The 15,599-nt window shown below is 66.4% G+C and overlaps 1 protein-coding gene across 1 annotated transcript; it reads right to left on the bottom strand.

Annotated features, from left to right (window-relative positions):
• Positions 1 to 2,959: 2,959 nt before the first annotated feature.
• PHF24 (PHD finger protein 24) lies at positions 2,960 to 6,228 on the bottom strand. Its single transcript, XM_072860099.1, has 7 exons — positions 5,860 to 6,228; positions 4,765 to 4,950; positions 4,210 to 4,288; positions 3,934 to 4,136; positions 3,496 to 3,662; positions 3,165 to 3,266; positions 2,960 to 3,056 (listed from the first exon to the last, which is right to left on the bottom strand). The coding sequence occupies exons 1-7, from the start codon at positions 6,226 to 6,228 to the stop codon at positions 2,960 to 2,962; spliced, it is 1,203 nt and encodes a 400-aa protein (XP_072716200.1).
• Positions 6,229 to 15,599: the final 9,371 nt, after the last annotated feature.

The raw sequence follows: 15,599 nt of genomic DNA, 5'->3' as shown, positions 1-15,599 counted from the left end.
ACAAGGGCCAGCCCGGCCACCTGCGGCCCTCGTTAGCCGGGACACGAGCCGGCTGCGTGCCCTGGCAGGGGTGCCAGGCTGCTGCAGGGGCTGGCAGGATAGGTGGGGCTGGGAAAGCCGCCTGCGCCTTGTCCCCGGGGGAAGGGGAGGGTGCAGAGTGGGGCTGGATCAGGGTCCAGGGGGTTTCTGCCCTCCCAGCTTGGATCCTGCGGGGTGCTCAGAGTGTGGATTTGGGGTGCTGGTGGCAGGTGCTTCACCCCCAGGGTCCCCAGGACCTGTGATCTGCCACAGCTTCCTCTCCAGCTCCAGCAGCTGGAGCAATAACACAGCAATTAACACCATCTCCCTAGGTGAGGGGTTCCCTGGGGCTTCCCTCCACGGGCAAAGCCCAGGGCATCACCCACCCGTGGCACCTCAGCTTCAGGCACAGAAACGACCCACCAGCTCCTCCTTCCCCTGGGTGCCCATCCTCTTCCTCGAGGCGATGGGTGCCTCTCCTGGGAGCTTTTACAGCTGGATCTGGTTTCCAGGGCCTGAAATGCTTGCTGCTCCCCAGGCTGAATTTTCTCTGGGGTGCCAGCTGGAGACCACCGCTGTGGTCTGGACACAACTGCAGCCATAGAAATGGGCTGCAATGTCCAAGTCTGGCTTTTAGCAACAAGCTCTGTGTCCCCACAGACCCTATGGATGCTTCCAGGGCAGCTTCCCCCTCCTAATTCCACCCCAGACCCACTTCTCAAGCCCTGTTCCCCTCCCAGCTGCAGCGCAGGCACTATGCAAGGAAAGCCCCCCAAGGCAGGTGAGCCCCCTTTGCCGGCAGCCTGGCTCCCACAGACCTCGGTGCCACCAGCAAGAGCCGCAGCTTTCCCTGGGAGCTCCGTGGATGTGGCTAGCACTGGAGGAGCCTCCAGCCATGGGGACCACTCTCCAATCACCTCCTCCCGGGGACCCTTTGTGTCTCTGCATGGTTATTTCGGGTTTCCCAGCACTGCTGCAAACAGCCTGTTCCCAGCATCCAGCTGTCCCCTGTGCTCTGTTCGCAGCCTCCAGTGCCTCCGCAGGCAAGGAGCACCCTCATCCCAGTGGAGGGGTGTCCCTCCCGCTGCAGGGGCCGGGGCGGCTGTGGGGCCAGCTGGGCACTCTCCCCACTGTCTGCTCTCCTGGCGAGATGTGGGGCACCCCGAGTTTGCAGGGTCTTGGGTGCACCCCCTGGCTCCCCTCCATCGCTGCTGCAGGACATCGTGGGGACACGAGGCCAAGCCTGCCTGAGGAGACAGGGACCCGAGGCCAGGGCAGGGTGTTAAACTCAGCAGGCAGCCGTGGGGAACCCAGAAATCCTGGGGAGAAGTCAGAAGCCCCGTAAGTGCGCTGGCCGGAGGCTAGTTGGACACAGCTGTTTAATGGACGCTTCTCAGTACAGAGCGGGCGTTGCAACCGACGCACCCCTGGCCGCCTCCTTGCCACGGCCACGGCTCCGGCCCCGTCTCGGACCTGGAACCTGAAACATCCCCATTGGCCTGGCACGCCAAGGTGCCAGAGGAAGGCGTCGTGGCACTGGTGTGCCTCCCGGTCTTGCAGCGAGGAGAGTCCCTGGAGAGGGTCCCTGGCTGGGGCAGGGGGGTGGGCGGGACGGTGGCCCCATCGCATCGAGGGCTGGAGGTGAGGGAGTGACCGGGCTGCCGCAGGTGCACCTCTGGTCTGTGCACGCCATGGGGCACCCCGGCTGAGCCAGGGCACGCCAGGCGGGGAGAGGCCGAGAGTCCCGTGGGGAAGGGGTCGGAGGGGCAGGGGGCAGCTGCGGGGGCTGCCGTGGGACCTGGGCATCCCCCCCGTCCGGCATGTGTGGGGTGAGGTTTCCAGGGGTCCCTGCTCCTTCACCTGCGGGCTGAGCGCATCCATCCACCTCGGGGCCACCGGGCATCAGCCCCGGGCATCAGCCCTGCCCAGCGAGTGCCTCATCCCCGCGGCTGACGCCGCGGGGGGCTCTGGCCTCTGCCTCCTCCTCCTCGCCCCGATGCCCCCAGAGAGGTGGGGATGCCGGCTCACCGCGCTGGGGAGGGAGCGGGGCTGGTGCGGGGCCGGAATGCCGAGCAGGGAGGAGAGCATCCCGCGGGAGCGGCGGGCAGGAGGGGACGAGGGATGCAGGGGAGCACTCCCGTACCTCCGAGGTGCCCTCCCGCCCCCCTGGTGCTTTCTGTTCCCGGTGCTCCTTCCCACGCCGTCGCTGTTGGCATTAAACGGTTGGTCCCCAGCAGGGCGGGATCGAGCCGTGCCGCGAAACGCTCTCCCGGGCACGGCCGGGACGGACCGAGGGGGCTCCGGCCCCGGCTGGAGCCGGGCAGGGACGCGGAAGGGGCCAAGCGGGGGTCAGCCGCCTCTTCCCCATGCCCGTGAGCTGAGCCGGCGCTTGCCGCAGACCCGCCGGGCCTGCCCCGCGGGGCTGCAGGAGCCCGGGGCCGCACGGCTGCTGCGGGCTCCGCTCTCACCCCACACCCGCCCCGAGCCGGCTCCAGGAGCGGAGCGAGCCCCGCTTTCTCCTCGGGGGCAGACCCCGCTCTGCCTGCGGGTCCCGGGCCACAGGTCCCCGGTGGCTGCAGGGGATGGCGGGCGAGGGGTGCGCGGGGCCGGGGACCGGGGCAGCGGGGACCGGGGCGGGCGGGGACCGGAGCAGCCGGATCCCGCCCCGGGCCCCAGGGGCGCGGGGGCAGCGGGGACACTCGCTTGCCCCGCCCCACTTCCCCCCCACCAATCAGAGACCCCAGAGCCGCACCCGCTCCCTCAGCCAGTCAGAGCCCGGAACCCATCCTCTTCACAGCCAATCTGAAGCGGAGGCGGGGGGAGAGGGCAGCGCGGCCGCTTCCCCGCCAGCCAATCGGCGGCCGGCTCCGCCCACAGGGGTGGGCGGGGCGGGTCTCCCTGAGGGGAGAGGCCTCGCCGCGCAAGATGGCGCCGCTGGGGCCTAGGCCGGCGGCTGCAGGTGGAGGGCGGTGCTGTTGGGGCGGGCGGCCAGGATGTAGGCGACGTTCTCCCGCAGGAAGCCGGGCCAGTCGACGGGCCTGCGGGCAGACGCGGGCTCACCGGCTACCCCGACACTGCTGCTCCGCCGGTGTCTCCTCCAAAATGGAGGTGTCACACCCCCCCCCCCCAAACCATCCCCGTCCCACCTGGCCTCCTCCTGCTCCCTGGCGGGCGGGGTCTTCTCCTGGCTCTTGCCGCTGCCGCTGCTGACGGGGCTGCTCTCCGACATGGGCCCTACGTGGCTGATGCTGTGGGGAGGAGGAGGATGCTCTTCGTCACCCCTCCTCGCACCCCGAATGGCGGCGGGGGGGGGAAGAGGGTGCGCAGGGCCAGGGTGGGGCTGTGGGGCCACGGAGGGGGAGGTGGCGGGAAGCGGGGGCAGCCATTTGCACGCCAAGCCCCTTCAGTGGGTGCTGGGGCTGTGGTGGGAGCCCTGGCAGGGGTGTCACCCCTGCCCCAGGACGGGTGTCCCTGTACCTGACGTTGCAGGACGGCGTCTCCTTTTGGTGCTTGCGGAACCAGCCGTGCTGGGCCCGGCGGCACTCGCTCTCCGCAATGAAGCCGTCACCGTCCTGGTCCAGGGCCAGGAAGGCCACCCGTGCCCGCTCCCGCTCCTTGGCCGTCAGCAGCCGCAGCAGGGCGTTCTGGGGGGGAGAGAGGGGGGAAGGGGGAGCGCTCACCCCACAGGAACCCCCCCTGCTCCTGTGCCTAACACCGTGAGGATCTCCTGCCCCAGGTGCCATGGCCATGGGCGATGGCTGCAGTAGCCAGCCATAGGTGCTGCGGCCACAGGTGCCACCCATGGGAGCTGGCCTCAGGTACCGCAGCTGTGGGTGCTGGCCGTGGGAGCTGGCCCTGGGTGCCGTGGCCATGAGCGCTGGCCGTGGGAGCCGGCCCCAGGTGCTGCAGCCGTACCTGCGGCCGTAGTTTCTGCAGCAGCTGGATGGACTCGTGGGAGAGGAAGTCGTGCCACTCGATGTGCCCCTTCTTGTCGGGGTCCAAGGCGGAGAACTGCAGGGCTGCCTGCTCCTCCTGCGCCTCGGCCATGGGCCGCTCGAACTGCTGCTTGTGCACCAAGTGCTTGTAGTGCAGGAAGTCGTCCAGGGTCAGGCAGGTCTCTGCGGGGGACAGACCGGCTGTGTGGTGGCCAGGGAGGGGGGACCCGCCTCCCCCAGCCATCAGGGTCCGCACCTGGAATGATCTTGCACTGCCGCAGGGTCTCCATCAGGCTGTACATCTCTTCCTCCGTCAGCAGGAGATTGAGGTTGTCCTGGGGTGGGGGGCAGAGAGGAACCATGGGGCAAAGGCACGGGGTGGTGCGAGCACCCGGCCGTCCCGTGGCACCGGGATCCTTGAAGGCGCGTGGGTGTGGGCAGGCAGAGAGGGACGGTGCAGTGTGTCACCCAGGGGTGCTGCAGGGGGGTGGCTCCCCACCCCTGGGATTTGGGTGCCATTCCAGCTCTGCCACAGCTCCTCCTGTGCCCAGTGGCACGTCCCCTGGTGTCACATCTCCCCGTCAAGGTGCTGGGGGGCTGGCTGCCGGGGTGGGGAGGTGGCGAAGGGCCGCTGCCCCACCTCTCCGGTGGCTCCCCATCAGGCCAAGGTGGGTGGCGGGAGCTGGGGAGCAGCAGGTCCCCCATCACCCCGGACCAGGCTGCGACGTGGGACCCTGCTCATGTCCGTGTGGGGCACGGCTCCCCGGGGAGCACCCACCACCCAGCAGAAGGCCGGACTCCGGGCACTCACGCAGTAGTAGCAGCTCCAGCCGGTCTCGGTGTGTGCCGTCTCCGTCACCTCCACGGCACTGTCGTTCTGCAGGTAGCCCATGCGGCGCAGGCAGCCGTCGTGGTACACCCGGCTGCAGACGCGGCAGGGGAAGAGGCTCTCGGCCGTCCACACCTCGCAGATCTCGCACATCTCGTCGTTGAGGACCTGGGGAGAGACGGGCAGCTGCTCAGAGGGGCGGCGTGGGCAGGCGGCTGGCTTCTCCAGATGGGGGTCAGGGTGGTGCTTCGCAGGTAGGGATGGACGTTGGGGGGCAGAGGGGATGGGAGGGTGGGATTGCGTGGGGCTGGCGTAGGGAATAGGTGGGTGGTGGGGTTAGAGGAGGGTGGATGGGTTTGTGGGGATGAATGGAGGGTGGATGGGTCCGGCTGTAGGGTTGGTGGGGCTGAGGGGTTGTAGGTTCTCTGGGGTGCACCGTTGTAGGTGTGGATGGCCGGGCTGTGGGGTTGTAGGTTGGCTGGTCTTTAGGGTTGTAGTGGTGGTGGGTGGAAGTGCTGATCTGTGGGTTTGCTGGTTGTAGGTGTGGATGGATAAGCTGTAAGGCTGTATGTAGGTGGGCTGGGGTGTAGGCTTGTCGGGGTGGGTGGATGGATGGGTAGGGTCATGGGTGTGGATGGGTGGGCTGTAGGATTGTGGGCATGGGTGGATAAGCTTTTGGGTTGTAGATGGGCTGGGCTGTCAGGGTCACAGGTGTGGATGGACGGGTTGAGTTGTAGGCTGGCTGGCTGTAGGCTGACAAACACGTAGATGAGATGGTCCTTCTCCCTTTCCCAAAGCTGGAGCTGTCTGTGCCCAGCAGTGACCTCTCCTCTCCAAGGCACCCCGGGGTCCCTCCAGGGCACGTCTGACCAGTTGCACCTTCCTCCCTGTGTGCCCTCTCCAGCTGCTCAGCCCGGCCCCCTGCCCCACTGAGCCGCCTTTATGGGGCTCGTGCCCAGGGAGGCTGTCACTGCCCGGCGGGCACCGGGAACCCTTGCACATCCCTGGGCTCTCCCCTGCTCATCTCCAGCCCCGTCCTCGTCCCTTCCTCCCCGTCCCCGTGCTCTGTCTGCTCACCTGCTCCCGCTGCTCCAGGCTGATGTCCAGGGGCTCGTCATCGTGCAGCTCCCGCTTGGGCCGGATGAAAGCGGGCGGTGTGAACCTGTTAGCTCGGTCAAACTCCTCCGGCTCCACGCCCCGGCCATCCCGCAGCCGTTCCCAGGCCGCCTTGCTGGCGCTGCTCTCCTCCGGCTGGGAAGGTCCTGCCGATGCCTCCTCCTCTCCCTCCTGCACCGTCTGCTCCAGCGTACCCCGGCGCGAGCCCCCCGCCTCCGCCTGCCGCCGTGTCGATGGCTGCTCCCGCAGCCCGTCCTTAAAGGCTGACACGGCCAAGCTGACCTTCTGCACCTTCTCCACTGTCTGCCGCCTGGACATCAGCACCCCCATGGCTCTGCGGGGGGAAGGAAGGTGCTCAGTGGTAAGGCCTCCGGGTGCAGTGCTGCTCCCCACCCCTGCACCATGTCCTTGGCCCCAAAAACGTGTCACGGTGGCTTTGCCCCAGCTGTGCGGGGAGCAGCTCAGGGCAGGGAGGAATGGGGGCTCCTTGGCAAGCTGGTGCTGGGGTCATCCATGGTGGCCATGGGAAGATGGACCTGAAGCCACGTGGAGATCTAGCCGTGGAGGGTCTGAGTGTTGGTAGGGGAGCGGGACAGCAAGCAGGGAGCTGGTTTGCGGGCACCCTGCCTCCCCCGTCCTTGCTCTGTAGACTCCCGCTTAACAAGACACACATCCAGACCCTTCCCACACCAGACCAGTAAATCCCAGAGGGACTGGGACCAGCCATAACCCTGCCCCTTGCGTGCATCTGCTTTCTGCCTTGGAGAAAGCCTCTTTGGCCAGCCAAGGGTGAGAGGTGTCCTCCCTGCAGCTCTGCCCAGGGCGAGGGCATAGCAGAGCTGGTGCTGGCGCTCTTACCTTCCCTAAATTTCTCTTCACCCACCAGTCTCTCTTGGGCTCACATGCGTGTGTGTGTGCTGCTGCCCTGATCGCTGGGCATCCTGCATCGGGCCGTGCGCAGCAGCTGGGCCAGCCACGGGAGGGCTGTGAGGGTGCAGGAGGGAAGGGGAGCAGCGCATGGATCTGGGGCGCATGGGTCCCAAGAAGGGGGTTCGGCTGCAGGACCGAGGGAAGATCATCGTCGGGTATAACGGGGAGGGCAACGGCAGCAGCAGTAGCAGGTCGGGCTCTGTCTCAAGCTGGGGAGAAGCAGGATTTGGTCTCCAGCAGCGTGGGGCACAGCATCACCCCGCGGGGGTCCCGGCACTGCCCCCGTGCCCTGCTGGGGCTGCGTTATGGAAGAGGCTGCAGCCCAGAGGCGTTCCCAGCCGGTGCCCAGGGACCAGCAGGCAGCTCTCGCCGCCTGCGCGAGCGGGGGGACGTTGGAACAGCCATCTCCCGCCCCGCCAGCCTCATCAGGGAAGTCCCCAGGTAGCGGGATAATTAGCAGCACGCGCGCACACGCCGGGATCTCGCGGCTGCGGGAGGACGCAGCGCTGCGGGCACTGCTGCGGCAGGGAGCCTGAGCAGGGTAATTACAGCTGCCCCACATCAGCGGTGCCGAGCAGAGCGTGCTGGCAGGCGGCAGCTCGGTGCCCTTCGCTCGTCCCCGTGCCCACAGATGCCCGGCCCCACGCTCTCACCCCACGGCCCTCAGCCGCGTGGGCTCTGTTCACGCGCACGCGTGCAAACCCAAACACCGCCGCGTGCACGCGCATGTGATTCCCCAGCCTCCCCCCACCACCGCGGGACCATCTGCGTGCGGATTCCCACGCACGGAGCCAGGTGTGTGACACGCGTGGGCCCCATCCCGCACGCAGGGGTCTCGGTGACGGGCACGCGTGGACGGGGGGCATTTGCACGCGTTGGCTGCCGTGCCCGGCTCGGGGCTGGTGGCCCGGCACGCTGCAGGTCCTGAGCCTTTGCGAAGGTGGGAGCGGGGAAGAGCTGCAGGCACATGTCCGAGCCACAGCAACAGCATCCCCGCGGCTGTGCCGGTGTGGGGGGAAGACACCTGGCATCTCTGCCTCCTCGCAGTGCTGTCACCCCCTTCCCCGGGAGGCTTAGGGTTCCTTTGGCCGTGGACAGAATCGGCTCTGCTGCTGGGCAGCATTGCAGCTCTGCCTGCGAGCCAGCGAGCCAGGGGCGCCGCAGGGAGATCCCCCCGCTTTGCAGGGCCCTGCATCACCGAGCATGGGCCAGATCCTGGCCTCATCCTGCCCAAGGCTTGGGTAGAAGCAGGGAGGAGAGGGTGCAGAGGGGCTGGGCTCATGGAGAAGAGCCAAAAGAGGGGCGTGGGCCCCAGCCCTTGGCACAGCAGTCTCCCCAGTGCCTGCTCTGGTGCTCCTGATCCCCGGTGTGCTGGCAGCATCTCCCTGCAGTGCTGCAGGGCTCCGGTGGCCCATCCCCAGCCACCCTTCCACGCACCGTGGCAGCAGCAGGGTGGCTGGTGTGTGGGCCTCCTGTAATCCCCCCAAATTGAGGTTCCCCTGTGTGTTCATGGTGTGGTTGCCCCTCCCTGCCCTGCGCCGCTGCCGGAGGATCCCAGCCCGTCTCCCTGTTTCCTGCCTTCTCCCAAGGCCACCCCGAGTGTCTCCTGCCACAGTCAGTGCCACCGGCCGTGCCTGGAGTCTGGAGGCTGCTACTCCTGTCACAGCTTGTGTCTGTTCTCAGCTCCGCCAGCCTCCCTCCTGCTAGTGCTGCACGGCCGGACCCTGCCTGCACATCCAGGGGCTGAATGGCCTCACCACAAGTTCCCTCTCCAGCCCCTGTTGCCTGTCCACAAGCCTCAAAGCTCCCTAGATACCCCAAACCTGCTCTGCGCTCTCCAGACCCCCTTTTCCCCATGCCCTGCCTGACCCATAGGCTGTGCAGGGTGGGCCATCACCCTCGCACAGACCCTGGCCCAGCTCAAGGTCCTGCCAAGCTCCGGGGGTCCCCCCTCTCCTGGGGACCCCTGGCCATGGGGATTGGTGACCAGAGGCACCCTCACCCCATAGCAGCCCAGCCACCTGAGCAGCCCCCGCATCCCCACGCTTCCCTGTGGGGAAGGTGCTTCTGCTGCTATTTGTGGCCACCCTCCGGGGCGCCTGGCGGTCGGGACGCAGTGTCACTGCCCGGCTCACCTTCGCCCGAGGCACCGGGACCTCGACCTTGCTGCCGGGTGCCAACATGGGGACTATTTTTAGGTCACCCCCATGGAAGAGCTAAATCTGGGCACAGGCTGGAGCTGCCTGCAAACGCCTGGCTCCGCCAAGCCCTGCTGGCACCAGGTGCTGTCGCAGCGGGTGGTGGGCACCTTCCCACCCCCTTCCCTTCCCTGGCACCCTGCACCCCTGCCCTGTCCCCTGGGCAGCACCCGTTGCCTGTGCTGTTCTGATGGAGATTTGCTGCTTGCTACTTCATCCCTGCAGCAAAACACTGAGCCAGAAAGCACTTCATTCCCCTGGCACCCATGGACTCCTCTTTCCCAGCCCCACACAGCTCTCTGCATGGGGAAACTGAGGCACGGAGGCAAGGCTGGTGCAGCTGTCGTGGGGATCAGCCTGTCTGGTGGGGAGCACTGGTGGGATGGAGCTGGTGGCCAGCATGGAGGCGCACCGGGAGGAGGAAGCAGGACAGAGCATCCTGAAGCAAGCAGAGCCGCCATTCCCTGCATGGCTCCAAAATCTCCTCTCCCCCATGGCAGCGGGAGCGGGGAGCACCCGTGGCTCTTGCTGGGGTTACAGGGTGCCGGGTTTGGCTGTGAGGGCGGTGGTGGGTGCAGGGTGGTGGGTGATGCGTGGGTGGGTGTATCGCAGCGCGGCGGGGACGTCGTGGTGGCTGGGAGCGCAGGATGGATGCGGCGGAGAGCAGCGCGGGGTGCATGTGTTACGGGGTGGGTATGTTTTGGGGTGGATATGTTATGGGGTGGATGTGTTATGGGGTGGATGTGCTACGGTGCGGCTGGCAGCGCAGGGCGGGTGTTACGGCCTGGTGGAGGGTGTGTGCGGGCTGGGGGTGTTGCAGCGGCTGTGGGCACAGCGTGGGTGTTGGCTTTGGGTGTGGGGATGTTGCAGCAGCTGTGGATGTGGGGTGGTGGCTGTGGCAGATGGGGGTGCAGGATGGGTGTGTTCTGGGGGCCATGGGTGCAAGGCAGGCTGTTGCCATGCCCGGCAGTGGCATGGGGAGCTGGGGGCGCGGAGCCATAGGGCCCATAGGGCTGGCCGTTGCCTTCCTGCCTGCCCCCAGCTCAGCCATGCTTGCCTGCCCCACGGTGCGTCCTCGGTGCAAAGCCCCACGAGCAAACCGAGGGCCAGCAGGTGCTTGGTCTGGTGCAGGCCATGAGCGGGGTCTGTGGCACCCCCTGCACCCACCCTCAAGGGGATGCAGCAGGGGTGCACCAGGAGCAGGACCCCCTGCCAGGCTCCCCGCTGGTGGGGAAGGATACGCCTGGTCCCCACGGGCTCCCCATGGCCTCCTCCCTGCCCTTGCCAGGCTCCCAGTGTATTTACCCCCCAGCGCTGTGCCTTCCTGGGAGCAGCATTAGGGACCTGGGGGCAGAGGGATGGGGTACCGATGGGGAGGACGCCCTGGGGACCCCAGGGCCCATGGCAGCCCGGTCCCAGGGCTCGGTCTGAAGGGCACCGAGCAAGGCTGGGAAGAGGTGCTGTGGCTCAGGACCCTGCCTGCCACTGCCTGCCTGGGGCGAGCAGCAGGCTCTGCTCGGGGGACTCCGCATCCCACCTCCTTGAGCTGGCTGGGGATGCCCAGAGGGGTCCAGCCACACCCCCTTGCCCCCTCTCCTTTGCAGATGGCACATGCTGGGACTGTGGCACTGCTGGGGCTGCTGCTGCAAGGTGACCCGGTTGCCACCGGGCAGGGGGGTCCATGGCTGATGGTACCCTCCCCTCCCTCTGCAGGGCTGCGGGGGCCTGGCGGGGAGGTCTCGGGGGGTGGCCAGAGCCCCAGCTCTGCTGTGTCCCGCTCCTGGGGACACTGAGCCGGTGGCTGCTCTCCCTGCCAGATCAGGCTGCCCGTCCTGCTGTGCCATAGCAGATTTTATAGGTGTGTCACGCATTTCCATCTCCCAGAGGGGGATCAAAATGCTGTGACAGCAGAGTCCCTTCCCCTGCAGCAGACACGGCTGCCGCCCAGCTCCCCACTTCTCCTCCCCGTCTCCCTCCCCAGCCCATCTCCCCATTGAGACCCCGATGCCTGGGCAGGACCCTCCCACACCATCCGCATCCCCACTCCCAGACACCCCATCCCAGGAGCCCCCGTCACCCTCCCCGGGACCAGGACCCCGGGGGCAGCAGGGGGACCCACCCATGGGTGTCGCGACGTATGGCCAGCCCATGCCGTGCACCAGGCGAAGCACCAACGGCGGCAAAAAAGCCACTTACCAGGGTCAGGGTCTGTCTGGGGAGCGAGAGTCCTAGAGAGCTGTCCACACGATGCCCATCGTTGCTGCCTCTGGCCACGAACCCCTCTCCACCCGTGGGTGCTCACCGCATCCCGCACCCTGTGTGCAAATCCCCGCCGGGGGATGGAGCGGTGAGGCTGGTACCCGGAGAGCCAGAGCCCTGCGCTTGCTGCCGGAGGATGCAGGAGAGAGCGAGATGTTGGGAGCGGATGCCTGTGTCTGGCACACACACACACACACACACACACACACACACACACACACGCACACACACACACACACACAGAAAGCAGGGAGCTTGTGACTGGGGCTGAGCAGATGCAGCCTGGTTTGCTGTCCCTGTACCAATTGCTGCCTGAGCTGTGTTAAACAGCTCTCTGAGACACGAAGCATTTTTTTAACTGGGCTGACGTTGGCTGGGAGATACCAATAAAAGCTTTCCCTGCGTCTCCTCTGGCCCCCGGGGCTGAACCGCCTTTCTTCGAGACAACCTCAGGGAATGCAGAGATGGGGCTGCATCTTTGGAGGAGCCAAGGTCTCCCCTGCCCACCGGCCGGGGTATTCCCCGGACCCAGAGCCCCGGCCACAGGCTACCTGTGATGTCTTTAACCCGTTGCCTGCTGGCCAGCGCTGCAGGCAGGCTGTCCTCCCCACGCCGCGGTGCAGCGGGGCACAGTGACTCCTGGCTATGTGCAGCCCTGTATGCCCGGTGCAATGCAGCACTGGGGGTTTCGGATCTCCTGGTCCCCAGGACTGGCTGTCACCTGGGTGCGCACTGCAGGGCTGCAGCGGGGCTGGGGGGCTCACGGTGGGTGTGAGGGAGGTGATGGGGCAGGAGGGAGGATGCAGGGCTGGAGAGGAGGGCACAGCCCTAAAACAGCGCTTCTGAAGGTGGGATAACTGCTCCACATGCATCCCCAGCTGCCCCGCACCAGCCTGGTGGAGATGGGCACTCAGCCCCCCGACACCCTCCTGGGATGGGCTTCCAGCCAGGCCTGGGATTAGCACTGGAGGTTAAAGCAGAGGGGCCAGGGCAGTGGGGGTGGCTGCAAGGTTGCCCTGTCCCTCGGCCAGGCGGGATGCAGCGGGTCCTGTCGTGGCTGGGGGATAGGGATGCTCTGCCCAGCCCCCCTGTGCTGTTCCTGCCCCCGAGATGCTGCTGCGGGGGGAACCCCACGTCCCAGCCTGACATGCTGGCCATGCCAGCCCCCATGCCCTCTGTGGGGCAGGGCCTGGCTGGCTCCGTGCAGACCCACCAGCCCGCGGAGGAGAGGACGTGTGTGCATCTGCGCAGCCATCCGTGTGTCTGCAGAGGGGCTCAGGAGGCCTTGGTAGAGCAGGGAGTGGCGGGGGGATGTCGCCTTGCCTGTGCAGAGAGTGTGGGGAGCAAGGGGCGGGGGGCTGTGGGGTGAAGGGCCGTTTGACGGATGAAGCTTGCTGGCTCCTGGGAGGTGGGCAGCACCATCCCTGAGGTCTTCTCCATCTCTGAAAGAGCCTGTGCTGGACCCAGCATCCGATGCCCCTGCACTGCCCTGCCTCCCCAGGAGCAAGCGGCTGGTGCAAGGCAGCCTCGGGGGTGCTCCCAGCACCGTATTCGGGGCAGCTTTACTCCAGCCTGTGCCACACACCAGTTCCAGGCTGGTGCCTGGCCCCTGTCCAGGCTGGGGTGACTACCAGCAGACCTGGAGCTGGTGGCCACATGGTTCCTCACCTCATACCAGCCCTCCCCTAGACCTGTGGGTGCTGACACTCGTCCCACAATACCAATACCTCCATTACAGATCCTTCACACTCCCCCACATCTCATCCAGGAGTGAGCTGAGACCGTCTGCAGCTCATGTCACCCACAAGCAGAACTGGGGGCTGGGAAGGGCAGCGTCTGGCTGCTGCGCTGGGACCCGAGCTGGTCTGCAGCTCCCTTCCCCACCGGCTGGAGATGTGCAAAGCTGGGCTGTAGACAGGATTTATCTGCTTTCTGCCTGTGGCTGTCAGATCCTGTCTTGCTTCGCTCCATCGGCTGCGGGAGCCTTGCAAGGAGCCTCCGGTCGCCCTTCCCTGGCCCAGGGTACCCTTCCGTGCTGCATCCTTCCCCAAGGATGCTTCCCCTTAGGGTAAATCACATTTTGCGTTATTTGGCCCGAGGAGCAAGGTGGCAAGGTGGGATGCACGTGGGTGGAGAAAGTGGAGGCCAACTGTAAATGAGGCCAGAGGAAAACATCTCCACAGATGAACCCTGGCCCCAGAGGACTGGGGAAAGGGGGAGGCGGTGGAGGAGGAGTGTGCCGGCAGGCTGCGAAAGCTTTAAGTGCTTCTGCGGGGAGAGCCCTGCCCTGGTGGCCCGTGGCTGAGTGCTGCGGTTCCTGGAAAAGCAAAGGCGAGGAGGAGCCCCAGCCCTGCTCCTGCCCAAGCTGCCAAGGGGCTTGGGGTCCCGCTGCTGTCTGCCCTGGTGCTCCGCGGTCCTTTCTGTAGCACGGCCAGGCTGTACCCTGCAGCAGGGCTCTGTGGATAGGGCTGGCTGAGCCTGGGGGATGGCAGCTCCTCGCCAGCCCTTGGGTGCACCAGGGCCCAGCCACGGGTGCGGTGTGCCACCGACGGAGAGCTGCAGCCCAGACCCATTTCTGCAAGGGGCGTCCAGCAGCCTCCGCCCTGTGCAGGATGCAGGATGCTCTTGCAGCCCCCGGGGAGCAGGAAAACGCTGCCCCCTGTCCTGACACCCCTCTCTGAAAAGCCACAGCATGGCTGGGTGCCCATCAGAGCGGCCGCGACGGCAACAGGCTGGGAAAGCTGTTGGCAGAGCTGGGCTGCCGGAGGAGGGCTGCAGGGGCGGAGGTGAGAGCTGAGCTGCAGCGGGAATGTGCATTTTCGTCAGCTCCCCACCCTGCCCCCCCCCAAAAAAAATCTCGCATGACGCCCGCGTGTAGGTCACTGGCTGCTGCAGCGACGCGGCGTGTGGGCTCACCATCTGCGGCTGCTTCTGCAGCCTGCCGCCTGGGAACGCTGCCCTGTGCCACCCCGGCTTGTCCCGGCTCCTGCCCGGCCGCCAGCCCTGAAGCCACCAGCACCCTGGGGTGGCTACAGGGCGAAGGGTTTGCTCTTTGCTGGGGACCAAACTTTTGGCTCCTGCCAAGAAGCAGGAGCAGCAGCGGTGGGGCGCCTGCGTGAGCTGGCGTTCCTGCCAGTCAGTGGGGGGTGATGGAAAAGAGAACTTGTCAAAATAGCGAGATTTTTTTTTTCAGGAGATTACAAGTTTGGCTGATGGAGATAATAGTGTTGACGCGCTGCGGGGAGGGTTCAGAGAGGCATCGGCACACCTCGTGGCAGCTGGTTCAGGAGCGGAGGCTGATGCCAAAATCAGCATGAAATGGGATAAAAACCAGCTGCCTGATGGGCTGCCGTGTAAGACTGCAGGCAGGGAATGGCAGACCATCGCCCATCACGGGGAACAAGCAGCGCAGGAGCGAGCCTGTGACGGAGGGAGACCGTGCCTGGTTCCTCCGGCTGCCCCAGCCCGTGCCCTCAGGCTGCGTGGGCTCCATGCAGGGGAAGGGGCTCAGGATCCCACCCATGAACCTGATCCCAGCTGCAGACACGATCCTGCTCTCCACTGGCACCCAAGCGGGACATCTCCTGACGCTGGCTGCAGACAGCACCCCCCAAGGCTACCTGCCGACAGCTGTCCTTCATGTCCACCGACAGCTGTCCATCACCGCCCTATGACATTCACACCGGCTGATCAGTGGCTGTCCGTCATACCCCTGGTCATCTCCGCAGGCACCGAGCATGATGCTGATGGCTGTCTATCATGCTCCCACCATCGAGGACAGCTCATTGACACTGCCTGTCGCACCCCTGGCCATCGATGCAGCTGCCCTCCGCTTCTCCCGCACCCCAACAGCTCAGCCGTCGGTCCCCACAGCCTCCGGCTCCCTGCAGCCCGAGCCTGATGGTGGAGAGGGGCTCTGGCCCGGTGTCCCCCAACCCAAAGTGTTCAACCGGCTTCCCTTGGGGGTCCCGGAGCAGCCCGTTGCCCTAGGCTGCTCTGACACGTTCCCTCTCCCACTCCTGTCCCCACCAATGGTTCCCCCCAGGTGTGTGTGTGGGGCTGCAGTGCCGATGCCACTGCAAGCTGCTAACGGCGTGATGGCTGCTCTGGGGCTCCTGGCTCCCTGCATTCACCGTTCCCTGGTCTCGGGTGCAGGGACAGGGACACGGACAGGGACGGCAGGTCCTGGCTCTTCCCCTGCCCTCGGTGGCCAGGGTGTCCCAAGTAGGATCTCCCAGATGGTGCCCAGCAGGGACACAACCCCTCCTTTGGCCCCCACCAGCAGCCGCGTGGTAATGAACCCGAAGTAGGTTA

Source organism: Ciconia boyciana, chromosome 4 (genome assembly GCF_034638445.1).
Source record: "Ciconia boyciana chromosome 4, ASM3463844v1, whole genome shotgun sequence".
In the NCBI taxonomy this organism is placed as follows: Eukaryota; Metazoa; Chordata; class Aves; order Ciconiiformes; family Ciconiidae; genus Ciconia; species Ciconia boyciana.
This window is presented reverse-complemented; position numbering and strand designations above follow the sequence as displayed.

Coding starts and splice junctions, on each gene's coding strand:
- PHF24 (XM_072860099.1), bottom strand. CDS start 6,228: ATGGGGGTGCTGATGTCCAGGCGGCAGACAGTGGAGAAGGTGCAGAAG. Junction 4,289..4,764: donor GCTGGAGCTGCTACTACTGC/GTGAGTGCCCGG, acceptor CCCCCACCCCAG/GACAACCTCAATCTCCTGCT. Junction 3,057..3,164: donor AGGGAGCAGGAGGAGGCCAG/GTGGGACGGGGA, acceptor GTCTGCCCGCAG/GCCCGTCGACTGGCCCGGCT.